Source organism: Mytilus trossulus, chromosome 7 (genome assembly GCF_036588685.1).
Source record: "Mytilus trossulus isolate FHL-02 chromosome 7, PNRI_Mtr1.1.1.hap1, whole genome shotgun sequence".
In the NCBI taxonomy this organism is placed as follows: Eukaryota; Metazoa; Mollusca; class Bivalvia; order Mytilida; family Mytilidae; genus Mytilus; species Mytilus trossulus.
The window spans coordinates 32306155-32329059 of record NC_086379.1 but is presented as its reverse complement, the minus strand read 5'-3'; the positions used below and the strand labels follow the sequence as shown (position 1 = coordinate 32329059).

Sequence of the window (22905 nt, the reverse complement as noted above, 5' to 3'; positions counted from 1 at the left end):
TGAACCGGATCGCGGTCCCGGAACGTGGAAAATGAACTCATCAGTTATTCAATCGGATTTATTTAGAAATACGTTCGAAAGTTTTTGGGGGAACTGGAAATTAAAAAAAAATCAGTTCGAAAATAATCTAGAATGGTGGGAGGAAACTAAGATAAAGATAAAAAGTATAACCATAGAATTTGCAAAGCAATTAAACATAACAGAAAAACAAGTAAGGGAGTGGGAAAAAAGGTTAGATAATATTACGGGAACCCATCCTATCAAAAATGAAAACGAATTAAATAATTTGAAAATAAAAATTAAAGATTATTATGCCCCAAAAGCTGAAGCAGCCAGAATTAGGTCTAAGGTTAACTGGTACGAGAAAGGCGAAAAATCAACAGGGTACTTCTTTAAACTCGAAAAAAAGAGGGGTGCTGAAAAATTATGGACTAGAATAAAAGGTTCAGACGGAAGGTATAAGGACGATATAGAATCTATCCTAGAAGAACAAGTGTCTTTTTACAAACAATTATTTACATCCGAGGGGTGGGATAGGGATGCTGCAGAAAATCTATTACAAAATATAGATCATAAACTAAGTGAGGAAAATAAAAAAATGTGTGAAATGGAAATATCTTTAGATGAAATAAGTAAGGCCGTTAAAATTTTGAAACTCGATAAATCCCCTGGGGAAGACGGAATTGTGAATGAATTTTACAAAACGTATTGGTATTTGATAAGCGACGACTTCGGGGCGGTTATTAAAGAAATTTTTGACAACAATTTGCTCTGTGAATCCCAATACAGAGGTATGATAACGCTTATGTTTAAGTCTGGGGAGAGAGAAGACATAAAAAATTGGCGTCCTATAACGCTTTTGAACACGGATTATAAAATTATTTCAAAAGTACTCGCGGAAAGGTTAAAAAATGTATTACCGCAAATAATTGATTTCGATCAAAAAGGGTTTGTCAAAGGGCGCAACATTTTTCAAGGCAATAGATTATTACAAGATGTTATAGATTTTTGTGAGTTGGGGAGGGTGCGATATTATTTTTAGATCAACAAAAAGCATTTGATAGGGCGGAATGGGAATGGATCGATTTTTGCTTATTAAAATTTGGGTTTGGGGAAAAATTCAGGAGTTGGGTAAAAATGCTTTTCATTAACGCTAAGACGTGCATTCATACGAATGGGTTTACGTCTAGATTCGTAGGAATAACCCGTTCAATTCGTCAAGGATGCCCAATAGCCCCGATGTTATATATCCTGCAAGCAGAACCACTTGCAGCATCAATTAGAAACAACCCTAATATAAAAGGAATAAAACTTCCTACTAGAACTGGGGACTTTATTGAAAAAAAGCTAAATATGTTTGCTGACGATACTCAACTCTTTAATAAAAGCGAGGAGTCTATCGAAGAAACATTTAAAACTTTAAAACTGTACGAAAATGCTTCGGGGGCTAAAATGAATATGGATAAGACAGTTGGCATGTACTTAGGCAAGTGGCGAAATAAAAAACCAAAATTTAACAAAATTAAATGGTCTAAGCGTCCTGTGAAAGCACTAGGGGTACTACATGGATACGGGGTGGACTTGGATCAAATTTGGTTAGAAAAAATAAATAAAATAAAAAGCTGTATGGAAGTTTGGAAATCAAGAGATCTCACATTTACGGGAAAAGTTTTAATTATTAAATCCTTTGTACTGTCCGTCATTGGATATGAAATTGAAATGAGAGGTATCCCGGATATATACAAAAAACAAATAAATAATATTATATGGTCCTTTATATGGGATGGGAAAACAAACCAAATCGCTAGAACAGTGTGCTGTTTACCGAAAGAAAAAGGGGGGATAGGAATGATAAACTTAAGAGACTTTATTAAATCAAAACAAGTGAAAAGTATGTACAGTATTGTCAACTCAAAAACACAAAAATGGAATGCAATAGGAAAATACTGGTTAACGTCACTAGACGAAAAATATGATACAGATTTTTTTATATGTTCTTGTTCGGACACTACATGTTTTAGGCAAATACAAATGTCCAAATATTATAAAGAACTCTTAATTTCCTGGACCGACTTACAGAAAATCCAAAAATCGGTCACGAAAGAGGACCTTTTAGAAGAAAATATTTTCGGCAATTGTAAATTTAAGTTCAAGGAAATGCATTATATTGAGCAAACTTTGCCTCCAGTGGAATAAAAAAAATTGAAGATATATGGGACTTAAACAATAAATCCTTTAAAACTTCTTTTGATATTTTTAAAAGTCTTAAAGATAAAAGGAATTGGATTGCACAATATAGTCGCATTAAATCTTCGTTAACACCTCAACAAATTGACGTTTTAAAAACGGATTCTAGCATACAAAGTCATTCTGATAGACCTATAAAAATAATAAATTCTTGTCAATTTATAAAAAATGGAGTTGTCGTTGATGCCAAAAAATTATGCCTTAAAGATATTAGATACTTTTATGAGAATAAAACAGCTCCAAATAGTCAGTTGAAGTGGAATTTACATTTTGGGAAGGAACTACCATGGGATTACATTTGGGAAACTTTGAATAACAATTTAGCTAACAGGAAAATTAAACAATTTCAATGGAAGTTACTACATAATATAATTTACACTGAAGAAAAATTACAAAAAATGAATCGCTCAAACGGGAAGTGTCACTTTTGCAATGAAAAAGAATCACTATTTCATCTTTTTATTTATTGTAAACTGGTGGAACACGTTTGGCGGGAAATTTTTGAGAAAATAAGGGAATTTTGTTCAAAATTAAATATCCAAAAATTACAAAAATCGGAAATAAGTATAATTTTTGGGGTCATTAATGCAGATGCATCCTATACCCAAATTTTAGATACGGTGCTTATAATCACGAAATGGGTTATCTGGAAAACTAGAAATATCGCAAAATATCAAAAGAAAGGGATAAGTAAAGCGATGATTTTAAATATGATAAAACATGAAATGCAGTTTTTGCACAAATATCTTAAAACGAATACGAAGATAGAAGCCTTTTCCACTATGTGTGACATTTTTTGTATATAAATATATATTTTGCGTGGTCAGGTCAGTGTAATGACCTCTTTGATACTGATTGAACAATAATATGTACACTGCTCTCAACTCCCTACATGTTATTATTTCTGTTGTGTATGTATTCATGTATATCATCTAATTGTAACAAGACATGATGTATCATATTATAAACAAATATTTACTCACCATATCTTTGAAATTAATCCTTATTGGGAATCAAAATCATTAATCCATTTTATTTATGAATGAACTACACATGTATCCCTTTAACAAATCGCACGTGGTAAATGATCACTCGACCAGAAATTTAATGTAATTGAAATTAACATAACAAAAGACGTGATGTACGATAAAATTGAAACTGCTTAATAAATACAGGTAGCCTTTGTGAGAAATAAATAATGATAAAAACATACTTTATTCAAATAATTATATATGGTGAGAGGTATAGATATATAGATCGATAAGGACTACATGTACAGGTACATTTGTACAAGGATAGATAATATTTATAAAGGTGGATGCTAATAAATTATAGTGGGAGTTTTTTTTTCTCATTTGCTTTTTCCCCGACAAATGAGTCTGTAAAAATGGGGCCCCCTTAGTTGTTCCCTGGGCAACTGAGGGTTGATGTAACAGGTGATTATTAATAAAATATGTTAAATATAAAAAAAAAAAAAAAAAAAAAAAAAAAAAAAAAAAAAAAAAACTGTCGGCTATCTCCAACAAAACCGCAAGCAATGGATGTCAGAAAATACCTGGAAAATTGTCAACGAAAGAAGACAAGTGAAAGAAAAAGTTCTAACCGCTATAACTAGACAGCAGAAAAAGCAGACACAAGAACAGTACAGCAATAAAGATAAAGAGGTGAAGAAAAGTTGCAAACAAGATAAAAGGAACTTTGTAGAACAACTAGCCAAAGAAGCAGAAGCCGCCTGTAGCAAGGGAGACACCAAAACCCTATACAACATTACAAAGCAATTAAGCGGTAAACCACCAACTTCAGATACACCCATCAAAGATATAAACAACAATACCCTCACTAAACTGGAAGATCAACTTGAAAGGTGGAAAGAACATTTCGAGCAGGTTCTCAACAGGCCCCCACCTACAGATCCACCTGAATTACAAAATGGTCCAATATTAAACATCAAAACCAGCAAAATAACAAAAACTGAAATCAACAAAGCTATCAAAAGTCTAAACCAGATGCTCCGCAGGGCGTAGCTTTATACGACCGCAGAGGTTGAACCCTGAACGGTTGGGGCAAGTATGGACACAACATTCAAGCTGGATTCCGCTCTAAATTTGGATTGTGATTAAATAGTTGACACAGCATAGGTTTCTGACACAGAATGAATGTATTCAAATGAACTTAAAATTTTTGTTTTCTCTTAGAGCAATTCACTATGCTGTTGAATATTAATCCTCTCAAAAAAATGTTTGAAGAAATTTTCTTTTTATTTATGAAATTTCAAATGAGAAAAATTTAACCCAATTTTTTATTCACATCCCCCTTTCCCTTATTCCAAAACTAATTTCAATTAAAATATTCTAATGGAGTTTGCAACAATTACTACTCATTTAAATACATGATGTAAAAAAACTGCTTGTTATCACTGAATGGTAAAGATTATTTAAATTTATCAGTTGGTAGTAAAAAGTGAATATACATTGTATATTGTATATAACAAAGATTTAAGTTGATTCTGGACAAAGAAAGATAACTCTTAATTAAAAAAAAATTTGCTATTTCACAATATTGTGAAATTAGATATTTCTTGCCATTGCACAATACTGTGCAATTGAAAAGACTTGCTATTGCACAATACTTAATATAATAATTTTAGATCCTGATTTGGACCAACTTGAAAACTGGGCCCATAATCAAAAATCTAAGTACATGTTTAGATTCAGCATATCAAAGAGGCCCAAGAATTTAATTTTTGTTAAAATCAAACTTAGTTTAATTTTGGACCCTTTGCACTTTAATTTAGACCAATTTTAAAACTGGACCAAAAAATAAGAATCTACATACACAGTTAGATTTGGCATATCAAAGAACCCCAATTATTCAATTTTTGATGAAATCAAACAATGTTTAATTTTGGACCCAGATTTGGGCCAACTTGAAAACTGGGCCAATAATCAAAAATCTAAGTACATTTTTAGATTCAGCATATCAAAGAACCCCAAGGTTTCAATTTTTGTTAAAATCAAACTAAGTTTAATTTTGGACCCTTTGGACCTTAATGTAGACCAATTTGAAAACGGGACCAAAAATTAAGAATCTACATACACAGTTAGATTCCGCATATTAAAGAACCCCAATTATTCAATTTTGATGAAATCAAACAAAGTTTAATTTTGGACCCTTTGGGCCCCTTTTTCCTAAACTGTTGGGACCAAAACTTCCAAAATCAATACTAACCTTCCTTTTATAGTCATAAACCTTGTGTTTAAATTTCATAGATTTCTATTTACTTATACTAACGCTATGGTGCGAAAACCAAGAAAAATGCTTATTTGGGTCCCTTTTTGGCCCCTAATTCCTAAACTGTTGGGACCGAAACTCCCAAAATCAATCCCAACCTTCCTTTTGTGGTCATAAACATTGTGTTTAAATTTCATTGATTTCTATTAACTTTAACTAAAGTAATTGTGCGAAAACCAAAAATAATGCTTATTTGGGCCCTTTTTTGGCCCCTAATTCCTAAACTGTTGGGACCAAAACTCCCAAAATCAATACCAGCCTTCCTTTTATGGTCATAAACCTTGTGTTAAAATTTCATAGATTTCTATTCACTTTTACTAAAGTTAGAGTGCGAAAACTAAAAGTATTCGGACGACGACGACGATGACGACGACGACGCCAAAGTGATAGCAATATACGACGAAAATTTTTTCAAAATTTGCGGTCGTATAAAAATGGAAAAGCAGGCGGCATTGATAACATACCACCAGAAGCTATAAAAATCTTGGATGATACACCTGTTACAACTTCTGAATAAGATCTGGGAAGAAGAAGAAATACCAGATGATTGGAGTAAAGGACTTTTGGTAAAAATCCCTAAGAAAGGCAACAAGTCGCTTTGCAAAAACTGGAGAGGTATCATTTTATTGTCCATACCTAGTAAACTGCTCTGCAGCACCATCCTTAACAGAATGAAAAATGAAGTGGACAAGATACTTAGAGATGAACAAGCTGGCTTTAGACAAGAAAGATCATGTGTAGACCAAATAGCCACATTGAGAATTATTATTGAACAGACAATAGAATGGCAGACGACACTTTACCTAAATTTTGTAGATTTCCAGAGAGCTTTTGATAGCATTGACCATCAGGTTTTATGGGACATTCTGGCACACTATGGAATCCCGCAAAAGATCATCAAAATGATAAAACTGCTTTACGACCAATTTTCCTGTCAAGTTATACATGGTGGAACTATGACCGAATCATTCCCTGTTACAACTGGGGTACGTCAAGGTTGTCTTCTCTCTCCTCTTCTTTTCCTAATAGTAGTTGACTGGGTTGGTAAATCAGCCTACAAAGATCCAAAAGGCATTGGATGGACCCTCACAACACAACTTGAAGATCTCGAATTTGCTGATGACATCTGTGCACTATCCCATCGCTTTCAAGATGCACAACATCAGACCAAAAGTCTTGAAACAGTAGCAAAACAAACAGGCCTATACATCAACGCACAGAAAACTAAATCAATGAGGCTAAATACAAACCAGCAAGATTGTCTTAAGATCGACGATTCTACTGTTGAAGATGTTCAACAATTCACCTATCTGGGAAGTATTGTCAGTACAACAGGAGGCACAGGGGAAGACATATCGGCAAGAAAAAAGAAAGCACAACAGGTATTTTCCATGCTTAAACCTGTTTGGAGGAGTAATGCTCTAAGAACTAGCACTAAGTTAAGGATATTTACCACCAATGTCAAATCTGTACTCTTATACGGATCAGAAACCTGGTGAGAAACAGCTGCATCCATCAAATCTATCCAGACTTTTGTCAATAAATGTTTGAGAAACATCCTCAACATCAGATGGCCAAACAAAATATCCAACAATGAGCTATGGAGAAGAACCAAACAACAGCCAACAACCCAGACCATAAGAGCAAGAAAGTGGAAGTGGATCGGGCATACCCTAAGAAAGAAAGACACGCACATTACTAAGCAAGCCCTTGAATGGAACCCCCAAGGACATCGAAAAAGGGGAAGGCCAAAAAACACCTGGCGAAGGGGACTAACAACCGAGCTGAGTAAAATTGGGATGACCTGGAAAGAAACAAAACGAATAGCCATGGACAGGAAGAAATGGAGAGAAACTGTAGTCGCCCTATGTCCCCCTTGGGACGAAGTGGATTAAGTCAAGTAAGTCACTACAAGAAAATACAATATGAGATAGCAGGATACAAACACCTTTGAAGTTTGTATAAACAGTTAATAATGACGGACAATGACAACATAGGACAAGTGATGAGAAAAGCTCACACAAGGCACATCATAACGAAGGATTGTTTTTTTACAGATCATGCAGTGGCTGTTTTTATTAAGCTCTGAACTTAGTCTCTGAAGAATCTTGTTTTGAGGGCAATTCTTTTGATAGTTTCATATTAATTCATTCATTATACTAATTAAGGCTTGGGAAAATTAATAGCTGAACATATCACATAGACATACACATATTGTCTATTGTTGAAGACTGAATGGCACCCTTAAAAATGTCATTTAGTTATTTGTTGTCATTGGGTTGCTGCCTCATTGACATGTACCCAACATTTTCTTTCTCTCATATACAATACATTGTAAAAGCATACCTGCCAACTTTTGAAAGTGCCCATGGGTGTTTTAATGCGCAACAACAATTTCAAAGGTTACAATTCTTTGCGATGTATTTTGCATGTGCTGTTTTGTGGTCTAGAAAAAGTGTCATATTTGAAAGATGAGCTTTCAGACTTTTTATTAAGTTTGTTTGCATGATCCTAGTTATCATATCAGTAGAAAAGATAAACATGTAGCTATAAGCCCAGGATTTATTTTCATGTGTAAGGATATTACATGATTGTTGACTTTTCCAATTTCAAATTATGCACAAAGAAGGACCTTTATCAGGTTGGGAACAACACATAGGGTAACCCCTTCATGTAAGGACATTAAAACCCACTTTTTAAGTACAAATGAGCACATATTCATACTATTTGTAGAAATCTTTTCCCAAAGAACTATACATCTATCTGGTATTATATGGTCAACACATGTACAATAATTTTGAAGTGTTCTTGGACTTTAACTTCTTTATTATTCAAAACAATTCAGTTAATAGAAGAGTTGTTCCAAATATAAATTATAATGAATTTTTATAAAATTGAGAATGGAAATGGGGAATGTGTCAAAGAGACAACAACCCGACCATAGAAAAAACAACAGCAGAAGGTCACCAACAGGTTTTCCATTTTTAAGTTAAAAAGTATAAATTTATTATTTACAATACATGTAGTAAAATAAGCCCTTGTCTTAGGGACAGTCCCCCATTTAAGGGATACCACACGTGTGGGGTGGGGGGGGACCTGTTTGTTTGGTCCTTGTGAAAAATAAAGAATCGTACATTGTACTTTAAATGATTTGATAATTTAATTGAATACATAAATAACAAATGTTTCAGCAAGTATAATATCAATAAATTAGTGAATAAACTGCTATTTATTATCTTTATGGTAGTACTGCATTATTGCAAATTGTAAATCAGACATGCTTTTATTATTAATCTGTGTAAGAACCTCATTGAAGGTGAAAAATCACCTGCTATGTTCATGATTTTACAATTCTGACTAACACACTGAGGAATACAACACAAGTTCAAAATTTAGCATGCTAGAATAATCTTGAGAGAAAACGTTTTTGATTGGCTCATTAATTTGATCACGAGAAACACAGAATTTGGTTGGCTGTACAACGATTGTCTTTCCTTAGACACAGTTCAAAATCGGGAACAATCAAATTTTTTGTATAGATTTTCACAAAATCGTGTTTTAGATCTTTTATCATGATCACAATTGTGCCAAAGGGTCAAAATCGTGTAGTACACATCTAAAATTAAGAAAGTTGCCAGGTAATAACATTCATTCAAAGATATTTACCACAATATTATCTAAGACTTTAACTCCCTCTTCTTGTGAAGAACACATAGAGTAAGCCTACAACAAAAGTAAAATATTCTTAAAGATAGCGGAATGTGACATCTGATTTACAGTGACTTGATTGTTACAAACAAGAAGTTATTTGAATCTGGAATAATTTTGAATTCTGGAAAATTGATTAAAAATGTATGATGAAAACTAACCCAACTAAATAGGGTTATTTCATTTGGTCAATAAGTTTCCATGGGGAGATAATCAAATACCAAAAATCTTTTTTAATAAATCATATTGATTGAACCATCTTATAGACAGCCATTGAAAAATTCAAAACAAGAATGTGTTAATAGTACACAGATGCCCCACTATTCTAATTTTTTCTGTGTTCAGTGGACCATGAAATTGGGATAAAAACTCTAATTTGGCATAAATATAACGGTAAGGAAGATCATATCATAGGGGTATTTGTACTTAGTTTCATTTGATTGGACTTCAACTTCATCAAAAACCACCTTGACCAAAAACTGATTTTAAAGTTAGGTGGGGCATAAAATTATATTTAGCTTAAAGTATATTTCACCGAGTATTTAAAATACTGATATATTAAGGATAAAGATAATTGAGGAAAAGTAACTGTTACCTTCATAAGCAATTGTGGAGATGGGTATTCAGCAATAATAGCCTCTGCCATATCAGGACTAACATTTTTGAATTGCAGAAGCTGCTGCTTCCAGACCTTCAGTAAACCTTGACCAGATTTATCTACCTTGACACCAGTGGACCCATCTTCATGAAAGGAAAATATGGAGTTAAGTCTATCTTTCCTGTAAAAGAAATTTTATATGTGAAGAATTTTTTTTTTATGAATAATGCTATTAAATACTTTATTATCACTCACCACTTAAATGGTCACCTTGGAGGACCTTCTTTACTTAACCTAAATTCTACTCTATCAATTTCTTCTTTAATCAAGATGCCTAGATGAAACCATGTAACTATGTGTTTGTAAACCACTGACATTTGATTAGTAATTCATAGAACCAATATAGTAGTAAAGATTTCTTTCTTAAAGATGGGAACCTGATCAGATAGAAATATATATATCTAGTGGACAATTTGGAGTAAAAATGTGTAAAGGGTTCCATGGTGTATGGTCTGGGATTGATTGTAAAAAGTGAGTACATTTGTCAATAGAATACATAATTTATCTATTGGATGAAATGAATTATAAATTCAAGCAGAACTCTTCTTTTGTTTAGGGGAATTCAAAGACTTCCAACAAGACCTAGATGATTCTGTATTGTGATTGACATGCTCTTTATAATAAGGGTGGTGTAATTGGTTCAACCACATTTTGTTAAGTTGAAGAGTTTTAAATGCATTACAGCCTTAAAAAGCAAAATGATACAGTATTTTGTTCAATAAGAAAAATACATGCAAAACAAAACATGGCTGCCAAGAGTGTGACACATTAATTTCAGCTCCTCAATTTTGGTGTTTTTTAAGTGATTCTATGCATTGTTGCTATTGGAAAATTACATATTTATGATCCTCTACATACAAGGATTCAGGATTTAGTTGTATTATTGTTTAGAATTCTGCATTTGGATTTATATGTGCTTTTTTAGTGTTTTTCTGTGTGAAAATAAAGGATTGTAAAAACTGTTCATAGAGTCAATATGCCTAGAGACAATTTGGGTAAAAACTTAAATAAACCAGTACAAACACTTCTTGCCCCAAGGAGGGATTTAACCAACAAAGATACTAAAGAAAATAAAGACCACAAAGAAGGAAAGGTAAACTCTGGTGAGAAGGCCTCAAAACAAGCTAAAAGAACATTGTCTGATGTTGAGAAGAGTGAAGTAAGTGACAATAGTATGAATCTCAGCTCAGATGTTAGTGGTATTAGTAAAGACCTTGGGGAAATAAAAAAGTGCTTTGAAGGATAACATAAAGAAAGATGATTTAACAAAAGCCTTGGAACAGATTGTTACAAATATTGTAGAAAAACTTTTAGGAACTCAAAGAATGAGATTAAAAAAGAAGTCAATGACAAAGTAACAGAAATAATTAATAAACAAAACACAGAAATTCAGCTATTGAAATCCCAAAATAGTACTTTAAGTAGTCAGTTAGAGGAACAAAATACTAGATAAAATAGTTTAACAATAGAAATGGAGGATACTATGAACAAATCATATTCAGCATTGTCAATGGCTAATTACAACGAGCAATATTCTCGAAAATTTAACATCAAGATGGTAAACTTCCAGACAGAAAATGATGATAATCTTAGAGTCTTTTTTGAAAACAGTGAAAGATGACCTAGATTTAAAGCTGGAAAAGAGAGATATAGTGGCAATACACAGGCTGAGGTCTTACAAATCTGGAGTACCACCAGTGATTGTTAAAGTAATGAATAGTGAGGTAAAAACAGCAATTATGAGAAAAAAGAAACAAATGAAGAACCATGTGAAATTGTATGATGACATTACCATCAAAAATAGAGATCTACTGAAGGGACTACAACACCATAAAGACATATATGTAGCATACTATTACAATGGATCTGTATTTGGGAAAACAAAAGATGGTCTCCAAATTATTTTTAAGCTACAAAATTCAATATGAAAGAACCAAAGATGTGAACAACGACAATGGTGAAAGTTAGATATATCTTCAACTTTAACAGTGAAACTATTGATATAAACATTTCAATAGTACATTTTTGTCTTAAATATGTCATATCATTATCATATGTTTTTTTTGGTTGTTTATTCCTATTATATCATGTCTATATACTTATAAAGATATTTTGTGTTTAATTTGAAACCAATATTTTATCTAAAACGCTAGATTGATTTAAAATAAGACTATTTTCACATAAAATATGCAATATGTGTATATAACAATATATAGGTTGTCTCCCTTAGGTAACCAAAGGGAAAGACTGTTTAAGATATGGTAAAAAGAAAGTCATGGCAATCATTTTATAACAAAACTGTGTACTACACAATTTAAAACAAAGACTTATTACACAGCCTTAAAATCTCTGTATATAATTAGTGAAAAAGGTTCAAAACACAAAATGTGTAACAATACAGTGGTGACCATGTTGGACAATTTTTTTGTTTTTAATTCTGGTTACACAAGATACTGTGTATCTTATCTTACTTTTCAGCCTTTAGTCTTAATTTTTATATTAATATATATTTGGTCTCCATGTTTGCTCTATATCATATATTTGACAATGTATAAGAATTATGGAAGGTATTAAAATTTTGTCAGTAAATTGCCAGGGTATAGGCGATATTGGTAAAAGAAGAGATATTTTTGATTACTTGTGAGATAAAAATTGTAATATATATTGTTTAGAAGATACTCATTTTACTCCATCACAAGAAAATGATATTGAAAACCTATGGGGATACAAATGCTATTTTAGCTCATTTTCATCAAACTCCAGAGGAGTAGCAATTTTTTTCAAAAATAATTTTGAGTTTCAATTTCATAGAGAAAGAAAAGATTTATATGGAAATTATCTTGCATTAGACGTAACAATTGAAAATCATAAGATAACCTTAATTGCTATTTATGGTCCAAATGTGGACGATCCAGGTTTTTATGAAAAAATATCAGATATCATTGAAGATTTTGATAATCAGTATTTTGTAATCTGTGGTGATTTTAATCTTGTGCTTAATCCTGAAATAGATTATTAACAATTACTTACATGTAAACAATCCAAAAGCCAGGTTAAAATTATTAGAAACTATGGATAATCAAAGTATGGTTGACCCATACAGAGAACTATATCCAGATAGAAGACATTATACTTTGAGAAAAAAGTCACCATTGAAACAGTCAAGGCTGGACTTCTTTCTCATATCTGATGTGTTATTACCTTCTTTAAAAGATTCATATATAGAATCAAGCTATCGATCAGATCACTCCATCATAGTTTTGCATTTAGTATTTAATGATTTCAAAAGGGGAAAGGACTCTGGAAGTTTAATAATTCATTGCTATCTGACCAAGAATATTTAGACACAATAAATGTAAAAATTGAAGATATAAAAAATCAGTATTCTGCAATACCACTTTCAGAAAAGCAGAACATTATGAATTCAGATTTTTTGTTAAGTATCGATGATGAATTATTTTTGGAAACCTTGTTAATGGAAATAAGAGGTAAAACTATAGCATTTAGTAGCTACAAGAAAAGAAAAGAGAGAGACAAAGAAGAAAATCTTACAAAAGAGATTCAAAGGGCAGAAGAAAATATTAACAGCAATACTGACTTTCAGAGTCTTGAGGAAAAAAACAAGAGCTTAAAGACATTAGAGGGAAAAAATTAAGAGGGAGTGTACTAAGATCCAAGGCAATATGGATCTCAGAAGGTGAAAAACCTAGTAAATATTTTTGTAATTTGGAATCTAGAAATTTTACGAATAAAATTATCCCTAAAGTACAAAAAGATGATGGAGAAATGATTAATAATCAAAAAGATATTCTCAGAGGTTAATTTTTTTTATCAAGAGTTGTACTAAAAAAAAAATGTTGTTACAGATAAGATTAAGAATTTTGATACTGTTTTTGATAAATACAATGTTAACAAATGAGGAGTCAGGTGATCTTGAGGGTCCAATCTGTCTTCATGAGGCATCAAATGTTTTAAAAGCAATGAAAAATGATAAAAGTCCAGGATCATCAGGTTTTACAGCTGAATTTTTTTAAGTTTTTTGGGGAAAAATTGGTCCATTTGTAGTAAGATCCATAAATCATGGTTTTGAAAAAGGTCAACTCTCTGTTACACAGCGACAAGGTATAATTACATGTATACCTAAAGGAGACAAACCACGACAGTTTCTTAAAAACTGGAGACCAATTACTCTCCTAAATACTTCTTACAAAATTGCATCAGGGGTCATTGCTAATCGATTTAAAAAAGTATTGGGAAATTTGATTGATCCTGATCAAACTGGCTTTGTACTAGGTCGATTTATAGGAGAAAACACAAGATTGTTATATGACTTGATGCAAATTGCAGAAGAAAAAAACCTACCAGGACTTCTCCTATTTGTCGACTTAGAAAAAGCCTTTGACTCATTATCATGGGATTTTCTACAAGAAGTATTAAAATTTTTCAATTTTGGACAATCTATTTGTAATTGGGTGAGAATTTTCTACTCTAATATTAATTCAGCTGTAAACCAAGGGGGTAATTTATCAGATTTTTTTAACATTGAACGGGGTTGTAGACAAGGCGATACGCTTTCTCCTTATTTGTTTATATTGTGTGCTGAAATACTAGCTACATGTATTAAGCTTCGCAATAATAAGAAAATAAAAGGGTTAAAATCTGTTAGTATTGAAAATAAATTGTCTCAATTTGCTGATGATACTGCTATTATTTTAGATGGATCTGAAGAATCTCTAATGGAAAGCATGAAAGACCTTAATTATTTTTGGGAAATCTCAGGTTTAAAAATTACCTACAGTAAAACCCAGGTTGTATGGATTGGCAGTATGAAATACAGTCAGAATGAACTTTGTACTAGCTTAAATTTATCATGGGGTAAACATAATTTTTCGTACCTTGGAATAGACTTTGATGTAGATTTATCAAAGATGATACGATTAAATTATGATAAAAAAATATTGGAGATTGAATCTCTTTTAAAGCAATGGAGCAAGAGAAACTTAACTCCAATTGGGCGTATTACAGTGGTTAAAACATTGGCATTACCAAAGCTAATACATCTGTTTTCATCATTGCCAAATCCAGACTCTAGATTTATTCAAAGACTTGATAACTTGTTTTATAGTTTTGTTTGGCAAAAACCAGTTGGTAAAGTTAAGAGAGAAACATTAGTGAAAGATTATTTTGAAGGGGGTCTAAAAATGATTTATTTGAAACCTTTCATAAAATCACAGAAATGTACATGGGTTAGAAGATTGATCAGTAATAAAAAATTACAGGAAACTCTTGCTTTCTATGGGATTGATTCTGACTTATTAGAAAATACAGGTGTCAAAAACATAGAAAAAAGTATGAATGTATGCACAAATCCATTTTGGAAAGATGTTTTTGAGTGCCTGGAAAGAAATTGTTTCATTAAATATTGAATATACATGGGAATATTTTTTGAATATGCCTTTATGGTTTAATGAGAAAATTGAAATAGAAAATGATGTTGTTTTCTACAAAGACTGGTATGACAAAGGTGTACACATTGTAAATGATTTATTAGATGAAGCTGGAGAATTTTTTTCTCTGACTGAATTCCAGATGGTGTATCAAATACGTACAGATTTTCTGAAATATTATGGCTTAATAAAATGTGTTAAACAGTATTCACAACAGTTTGTTAAAAATGCTACATCTCCAATTAAGAATTGTTACCCAAGCATTCCTAATAATATTAAGATTTTTTTTAAACTTAAAAAAGGTTCAAAAGATATGTACCTCATATTGAGAAAAAATCTTACAGAACCAACAAATAAAATGAAAATTATGGAAAAGTTTGGTATCACTAATGATGAAATGAAACTCATTTATACACTTCCATTTAAAACTACTACAAATAGTAGAGCACAGTGGTTCCAATACAGGATAAACCACTTAGTTTTAACTACTAATTATTTTTTGGAAAAGATAAAACTCGTACAAAGAGGGTGTAATATACAACCAGAAACCATTATACACTTATTGTGGGAATGTGAAGAAGTACAAATTTTGTTAGAAAATTTTGATACATGGACTTCATCTACATGTAACACTTAACTATAATTGTAAGACTTTTGTATTCAGTATTTTTGATGTTAGAAACTGTATTGTACAAAATAAGATATTGCTCTGTATTAAGTATTATATTTATTCAAGTCGATGTTTGAAAAAAGTTCTATCACTTCAGGCACTCAAACATAAGTTAAATGATCTGTACTGTACTGAAATCAAAGCGCTGTAAGCACTGTAGGCAGTTAACCAAAAACCAAGGCAAACATAATTATGAAAACTGTGGCAATGTTGCTTCAACTTTTTTTTAAAGATTTAATAGAACAAACATCAAACATTCATATATAATTGTACATTTATGTTCATTTAATGATTTAATCATTAAGGCAAATAATTCATATTTTATCAAGGTTTTCAATAGCGACGCACATGACCATGAATGGTCATGAGTCTTTCATGAGTCAGCAGTGGTACAAATTTGCAAAGATTGCAGTTCTTCTAGTTGATCGTAATTGTTCGTCTTAGTTGACTGTTAGTAGTTCAAGTTGACTTTAGTACGAGCTTGTAAAAGTATGAATGGACTTGCTTCCCTGGAAAGAAAACTGAGTTTGTGTTGTACAGAAAAAAGTTATGAGACACAAATCAGACACAAATGTTTACTACTACAGGGATCAATGGTGAGGTCTGACTGACCTGTTCATTGTAAATGTAAATGACTCCCACCTTCACCCAAATTCCATGATGTCTAAGTTTGGAATAAAATGACAGGTGTTAGGGTCTAGCAAAGTGATATGCATATGTGTTGCCTATGAGATTGACCTTGTAATGTCATTCAATCTTTTTTGATATGACAAACAGGAATGAATATGGTTTAGGCGTTGGTACCTCAATCTTTTACAAGTTCTCAAAACACATACTGTGAAAGTACTTTAATTCGTGGGTATCAATTTTCGTGGTTTTAGCAAAATTTACATGTTCGTGGGTTTTTAAATTCGTGGATTTTAGTTTTCTTGAGAAAAAAAAATTGAAAAATTTAGAAAAGAAGGTTACAAATAGTCTGGATTGAAGGAAATTGCAAAGTAAACATTGACCGTGAAAATCGTAGTGATAACACTAATCAACCCATGATAAAGTGATCAACGGACTAAAGACCATCAAAGGTGTAAATGAGGCCATAAACATGTCACCTTAAACAGTTACATAAACAAATGCCATAAACGTAAATTGAATTGTCAAATAATTCTTATCAAAATCAAGCCCAGCATGAAATTATTATTTCCCATATGTACGAGAACAGTCATGATATAAAATGAACACTTTATCATACTAGCATATCAATACCGGAAATCTGACTTTTATCGATCAAAATATTTTTTTTGAGAATTTAAAGATCAAAAGTTGTACATTTTAGGTTATTAAAGATTAAATGGGTATAATCTTGCATGCAGTTGTAGTTCTGTTACTGCCATTAAAGTATTCTCAGATTTGACGTCATTCAATATATTCTCTAGATCATATCAGTATTCAAACCTTCCGATGGGGATCTGTCCGTGTCTTGATTTGGAAAATGGTTGTTTTATTTCGTTGGACACTTAAATTCGTGGATAAGGTCATCCACGAAAACCACGAAAATTGGTACCCCACGAACAAAAGTACTTTCACAGTACAAGAGGATGTGGGTGACCCTAGGGACTACCCCTATTTTTCATTTGATTTTTTATATTGTCCCATACATGAATATATATGGTTTATGGGTGGGGATCTCGACCATTATCAAGTTTTCAAACAGGAGGGGGTGGGGGACCCCAGTGACTTCCCAAATATTTCATTTGATTTGTTATATTGTCCAATAGATATAGGAAGATGTGGTGTGAGTGCCAATGAGACAACTCTCCATCCAAATAACAATTTAAAAAGTAAACCATTATAGGTTAAAGAACGGCCTTCAACACGGAGCCTTGGCTCACACCCAACAACAAGCTATAAAGGGCCCCAAAATTACTAGTGTAAAACCATTCAAACGGGAAAACCAACGGTCTATAATCTATATAAACAAAACGAGAAACACGTATATATTACATAAACAAACGACAACTACTGTACATCAGATTCCTGACTTAGGACAGGTGCAAACATTTGCAGCGGGATTAAACGTTTTAATGGATCCAAACCTTCTCCCTTTTTCTGAAACAATAGCATAACATCACAACATAGAAAAACACACGATAAAATATCAATTGGCAGACTTAACTCAATCAAAAAAGTATGATTACACAATGAACGAATAAATTTGATCTGCGATATCTGAATACAAATGCACAGTTAATTAAATATTAAAGACAAACATTCATGACCAAAAAGCTAACAAACAAATTCAAACAAAGCAATACATGATTATATACAGTCCGCCAAAAGTTAAGCACCACCTAATTTTATTGCATAGACTTTTTTTCAAATTAAAAAAAACAATTATTCCACGGAAAAAAGAAATCAATCATATAGCAATTTTGCTAATGTATACCATAAACAAACCAGACATGTAATTTTAGTCACTTATGAAGGTTCTATGCATGTAGGTTTTCCGTTTACACAATTCAGAAACAGAATTTAAGTTTCACTGTGATTTGATTTTTTTACAAGAATTGATCACCCAATGTTATTAAAATTTTATACACATAAGCTTTTGTATGTTGGGTAAATTTAATGTCAATATTTGAGTCAATAGCATGTGTAACAACCTCACTTTCGGTACAGTTTCAATACACGACGTGTCATTCTCGGTGCAAGCCTCCAAGCTTTAGTTTAGGACAATTTGTTGCATTAAACAACAAATACCACTTTTAATCGACAAATTATTGTGAAGGTGGATCTCTTTGATTGAGATTTCCACCAATGGCATCTCAGACATGTTTGATAGGGTTTATGTATGGGGACATTGAAGGCTAAAAAAAAGTGTAAATGGCTTGCTGCCCTTTGGACTAGGGTTAAAATCCTTGCCCTGTGTGGTCTAACGTTGTCGTCCATGTACAAGGGTCTTGGCAATGTTGACGCAAGTGGGGGATTATTAAAATGAGGGACTACAATGTTTTAAGGCACCAACTCTCTGTATGTCTGTCGGTTTTTGTAACCCTGCAGACTATGCGTACCCAGCTTATAAGGGTATAAGAAGCAACCTCGTACTGGAACATCACCAGCACTGAATGCAGTCCTTGTGCAAACATTGTTTTTGGTCACAGGCAGTTTTTTTCCCGCGAAATTCGTATTATGGCGTCTACTGGCAGGAAAAGAAACTGACTACCATCTGAACAATGAGTGTTTTCTCAGCTTCTTATGTTCAAGCAAAGAAAGTCATTATCCCATTAAAACCTGACGGTAGAGTGCCTACCTGTTAGTACAGGTCTCTATACACCAAGACTTGCTCTTCAAATGCCTCTGAGAAGTCGACTGACCAATGTACGAACACTAACACGACCGCCTGGAGAAACAGTGTATTTGTAAACGCGCAGATGACCTTTGATAAGAGGTTGCTTGACTGCTTTATCGGAGTTCAATCTTTTTGGTTGTAATGGATTTTCTTAGGGTATGTTGAAGGTAATTCATAACACCAAACATTAATATTTTTTTCGCAATAGTTATGAAAATATTGTCAGTTATATTTCGGTGGTGCTTAACTTTTGGCGGACTGTATATATGGTTGAGGGGTAGGGATCTCATCTGTTTCTAAGTTATCAAACAGGAGTGGGTAGGGTGACCCTAAGGACTCTCCCTATATTTCATTTGATTAGTTCTCATACATGAATATATATATGGTTTAATTTAAAGGTAGGGATCTCGACTGTTTCCAATTTCTCAATCAGGTGACTGCAGGGACTCCCCCTATATTTCATTTAATTTAGAGTTGGGGATCCCAACTGTTTCAAAGTTCATAAACATGAGGGGTAGGGTGACCACAGGGACTTCCCCTATATTACATTTGATTTGTTATATAGTTTATACATGAGTATATATGGTGAAGGGGTAATGATCTTGAATTTTTCCAAGTTCTCAAACAGGAGGGTGTACAGTGACCATAGGGACCCCTTGTAATTCATTTGATTTGTAATATTGTCCGATACATAAATATATATTGTTTAAGATTGTGGATCTTGACCGTTATAAATTCTCAAACAGAAAGGGGTAGAGTGGCCCCACGAACTCCACCTATATTTTATATGATTTGTAATATTGTCCCATACACGAATATATATGGTTTGGGGGTGGGGATCTTGACCATTACCAAGTTTTGGTCATTTTGGTCTCTTGTGAATAGTTGTCTCATTGGCAATCATACCACATCTTTTTTTTATATAACTTCCAGCTATTTTAACTGACCAATCAAAATTGAGAAGAAAAAAATACCCCTTGAAATTGCAGTACATTTTTTTTTAAACATGCATTACCAACATTTATCACTGATAAAAAAAAAATATACTGTTACCAGGAACATATATATTGTTAGATAAACTGTTCCCAGCTGTCACATTGTATTGGATTTTGACATTAAAATTGATGTACAAAATATTTTCTGCTTTTTCTTTCTTTACATATATCTTTTGGTTTTTAATTCTAGTGTTTATATTTATTTACCATGATAGATGTATTTTGCCACCTGTCTGGTTTTTTTTAAGTATTAAAATAGCAAAAACCTGGGATTACCCTTATCCGCTTCCGAAATCGGAATATATAATATTACAATCCGGTATTGTAACTCGCGGCAGCCATTTTGTTTTCAATGTTGTTTTTGACAGATAGTGAGATACGATTTTACTCGGATTTACACATTATTTATTGGCGATTTTCTGTATAAAGCTAGCGGGTGAACAAATTGAACATCGCTGTCATGAAAAGTAATGATGAAAATAAGTTTAAGGTCGTTTATTAATAGGAAACTTTGGTAAAAATGTTTGCAAAGTCATTTTTTTATTTTCTTTCAAGGTCCGTCGGGCATGTCGGGCGTAGCTAGTAACCAAGTAGAAAGTCCGACTGCAAAAGTGGAAGGTCGCAGACCTCTGACCACCGCTAATTTGAACCCCTGCGTCCAAATTGAAAAGATACGAAAATTTCGTCTTCAAAATTGCCGCCAACAGCATGATCAGTTGAACTACTGACGTATATACGTAGTTGACTACGTATTGACGACAAACAATATTCCTACGACTTTTGCAATTTGGGAAATCTTAACTACTTGTCTTTAGAGATTTTTGGAAATTAAATATTTCATATATTTGTTAATTGACATCTTAGCCAAAAGCTCAGGGGATAATAAACTAACATAAGGATTCCTAATGTGCTCTACTTCCTATGTGCAACTTCAAAACTTTTGGGAAAATCGACCATCATTAAAGGTTTTTCTGGTCATATTTTTTGTAATCCAGAATGAAAAGTATGAAAAAACTGTCCAATAAGTTATAAATAATATAGTAGCCAGCTAGATGATAAAAATGGCACGTATTTCAGCATTTATCGGGTAGCAAACAAACCCAGGGTGCTCGCATAAGGCAGCTTAACTGTCTAAAACTGTAGCTATTTACAAACAAAAACAAGAACAGTTTGAGAGAGAATGGAATAGCTGGCACTTTCTGTGTTTCAGCTAAGAACAATCACACAAATACATGAGACTTTTGTTTTTAAATTTGCTAATGAAAACCTATAAATCTGGCTCTTTACTTTCCATATTTCTTGAATCAGAAACCTTATAAAGACAGTAATATATAGAGCAAACCACAGATGACCAATTCTTCTTTTTTTTTTCCTAAAAATTTCAAACTTGTACATTGTTGTATTTGTTTTTTGTTAGATTTTTTTTTTGGTTACTTTTTTGACAACTTTTGATTTTTTTCTTTTATTTTTCTCTATCCATTTTTTCTTCTTCAAAATTTTAGTATAGAAATAAAACAAAACATAAACAAATTAGTTTGCAGCAGAAAACTCCAACTGTTCTTTAGAATTAGTAATTGTAAGAAGTATTAAAATTAACTTTATTATAATTATCTGTAATTGTATTACCTGCATTGTAAAGAATAATTTATATACCTTTGTATATTATCATGATCATGTATTGTGTTTTGATAAAATAAAATAAATATATATAAAAAAAAATACATGTGACTGGGATGACAGGTACATGTATTTTAAGGGAATACTTTAATACATTTGGATCTAGATGTATAGCAATATGACCATTTTACTCAAGATGTTTTAGTACAAAGCAAGAAATATTCACTGCTCATCCTTTTAAACCTTTTATATGCATGAATAGTTCAAAGTAGATATCAAACAGCTAATGAATAAAGGATTTAAATGAAAATCCACCCAGACAAAGCTTATTTGAAGAAAAACCAGATGCTCCGCAGGGCATAGCTTTATACGACCGCAGAGGTTGAACCCTGAACGTTTGGGGCAAGTATGGACACAACATTCAAGCTGGATTCAGCTCTAAATTTGGATTGTGATTAAATAGTTGACACAGCATAGGTTTCTGACACAGAATGAATGTGTTATAATGAACTTAAAATTTTTGTTTTCTCTTAGAGCAATTCACTATGCTGTTGAATATAAATCCTCTCAAAAAAATGTTTGAAGAAATTTTCGTTTTATTTATGAAATTTCAAATGAGAAAAATTGAACCCAATTTTTTTAATCACATCCCCCTTTCCCTTATTCCAAAACTAATCTCAATTAAAATTTCTAATGGCGTTTGCAACAATAACTACTCATTTAAATACATCATAAAATATTAAGATGTAAAAAAACTGCTTGTTATCACTGAATGGTAAAGATTATTTTAATTTATCAGTTGGTAGTAAAAAGTGGATATACATTGTATATTGTATATAACAAAGATTTAAGTTGATTCTGGACAAAGAAAGATAACTCCAATTAAAAAAAATTCTTGCTATTGCACAATATAATGCAATTAGATATTT

At 32.3% G+C, this 22905-nt stretch overlaps 1 protein-coding gene across 2 annotated transcripts in view; it reads right to left on the bottom strand.

Annotated features, from left to right (window-relative positions):
- LOC134724953 (crossover junction endonuclease EME1-like) overlaps positions 1 to 22905 on the bottom strand; it is a 52006-nt gene that overhangs the window by 2912 nt on the left and 26189 nt on the right. For both annotated transcript variants that reach the window (XM_063588368.1, XM_063588367.1), the window contains exons 9-10: positions 9842 to 10025; positions 9205 to 9261 (exon numbers count right to left, since the gene is read on the bottom strand). In XM_063588368.1, the coding sequence (XP_063444438.1) occupies positions 9205 to 9261; positions 9842 to 10025 (241 nt within the window). The remainder of the gene's footprint in view (positions 1 to 9204; positions 9262 to 9841; positions 10026 to 22905) is intronic.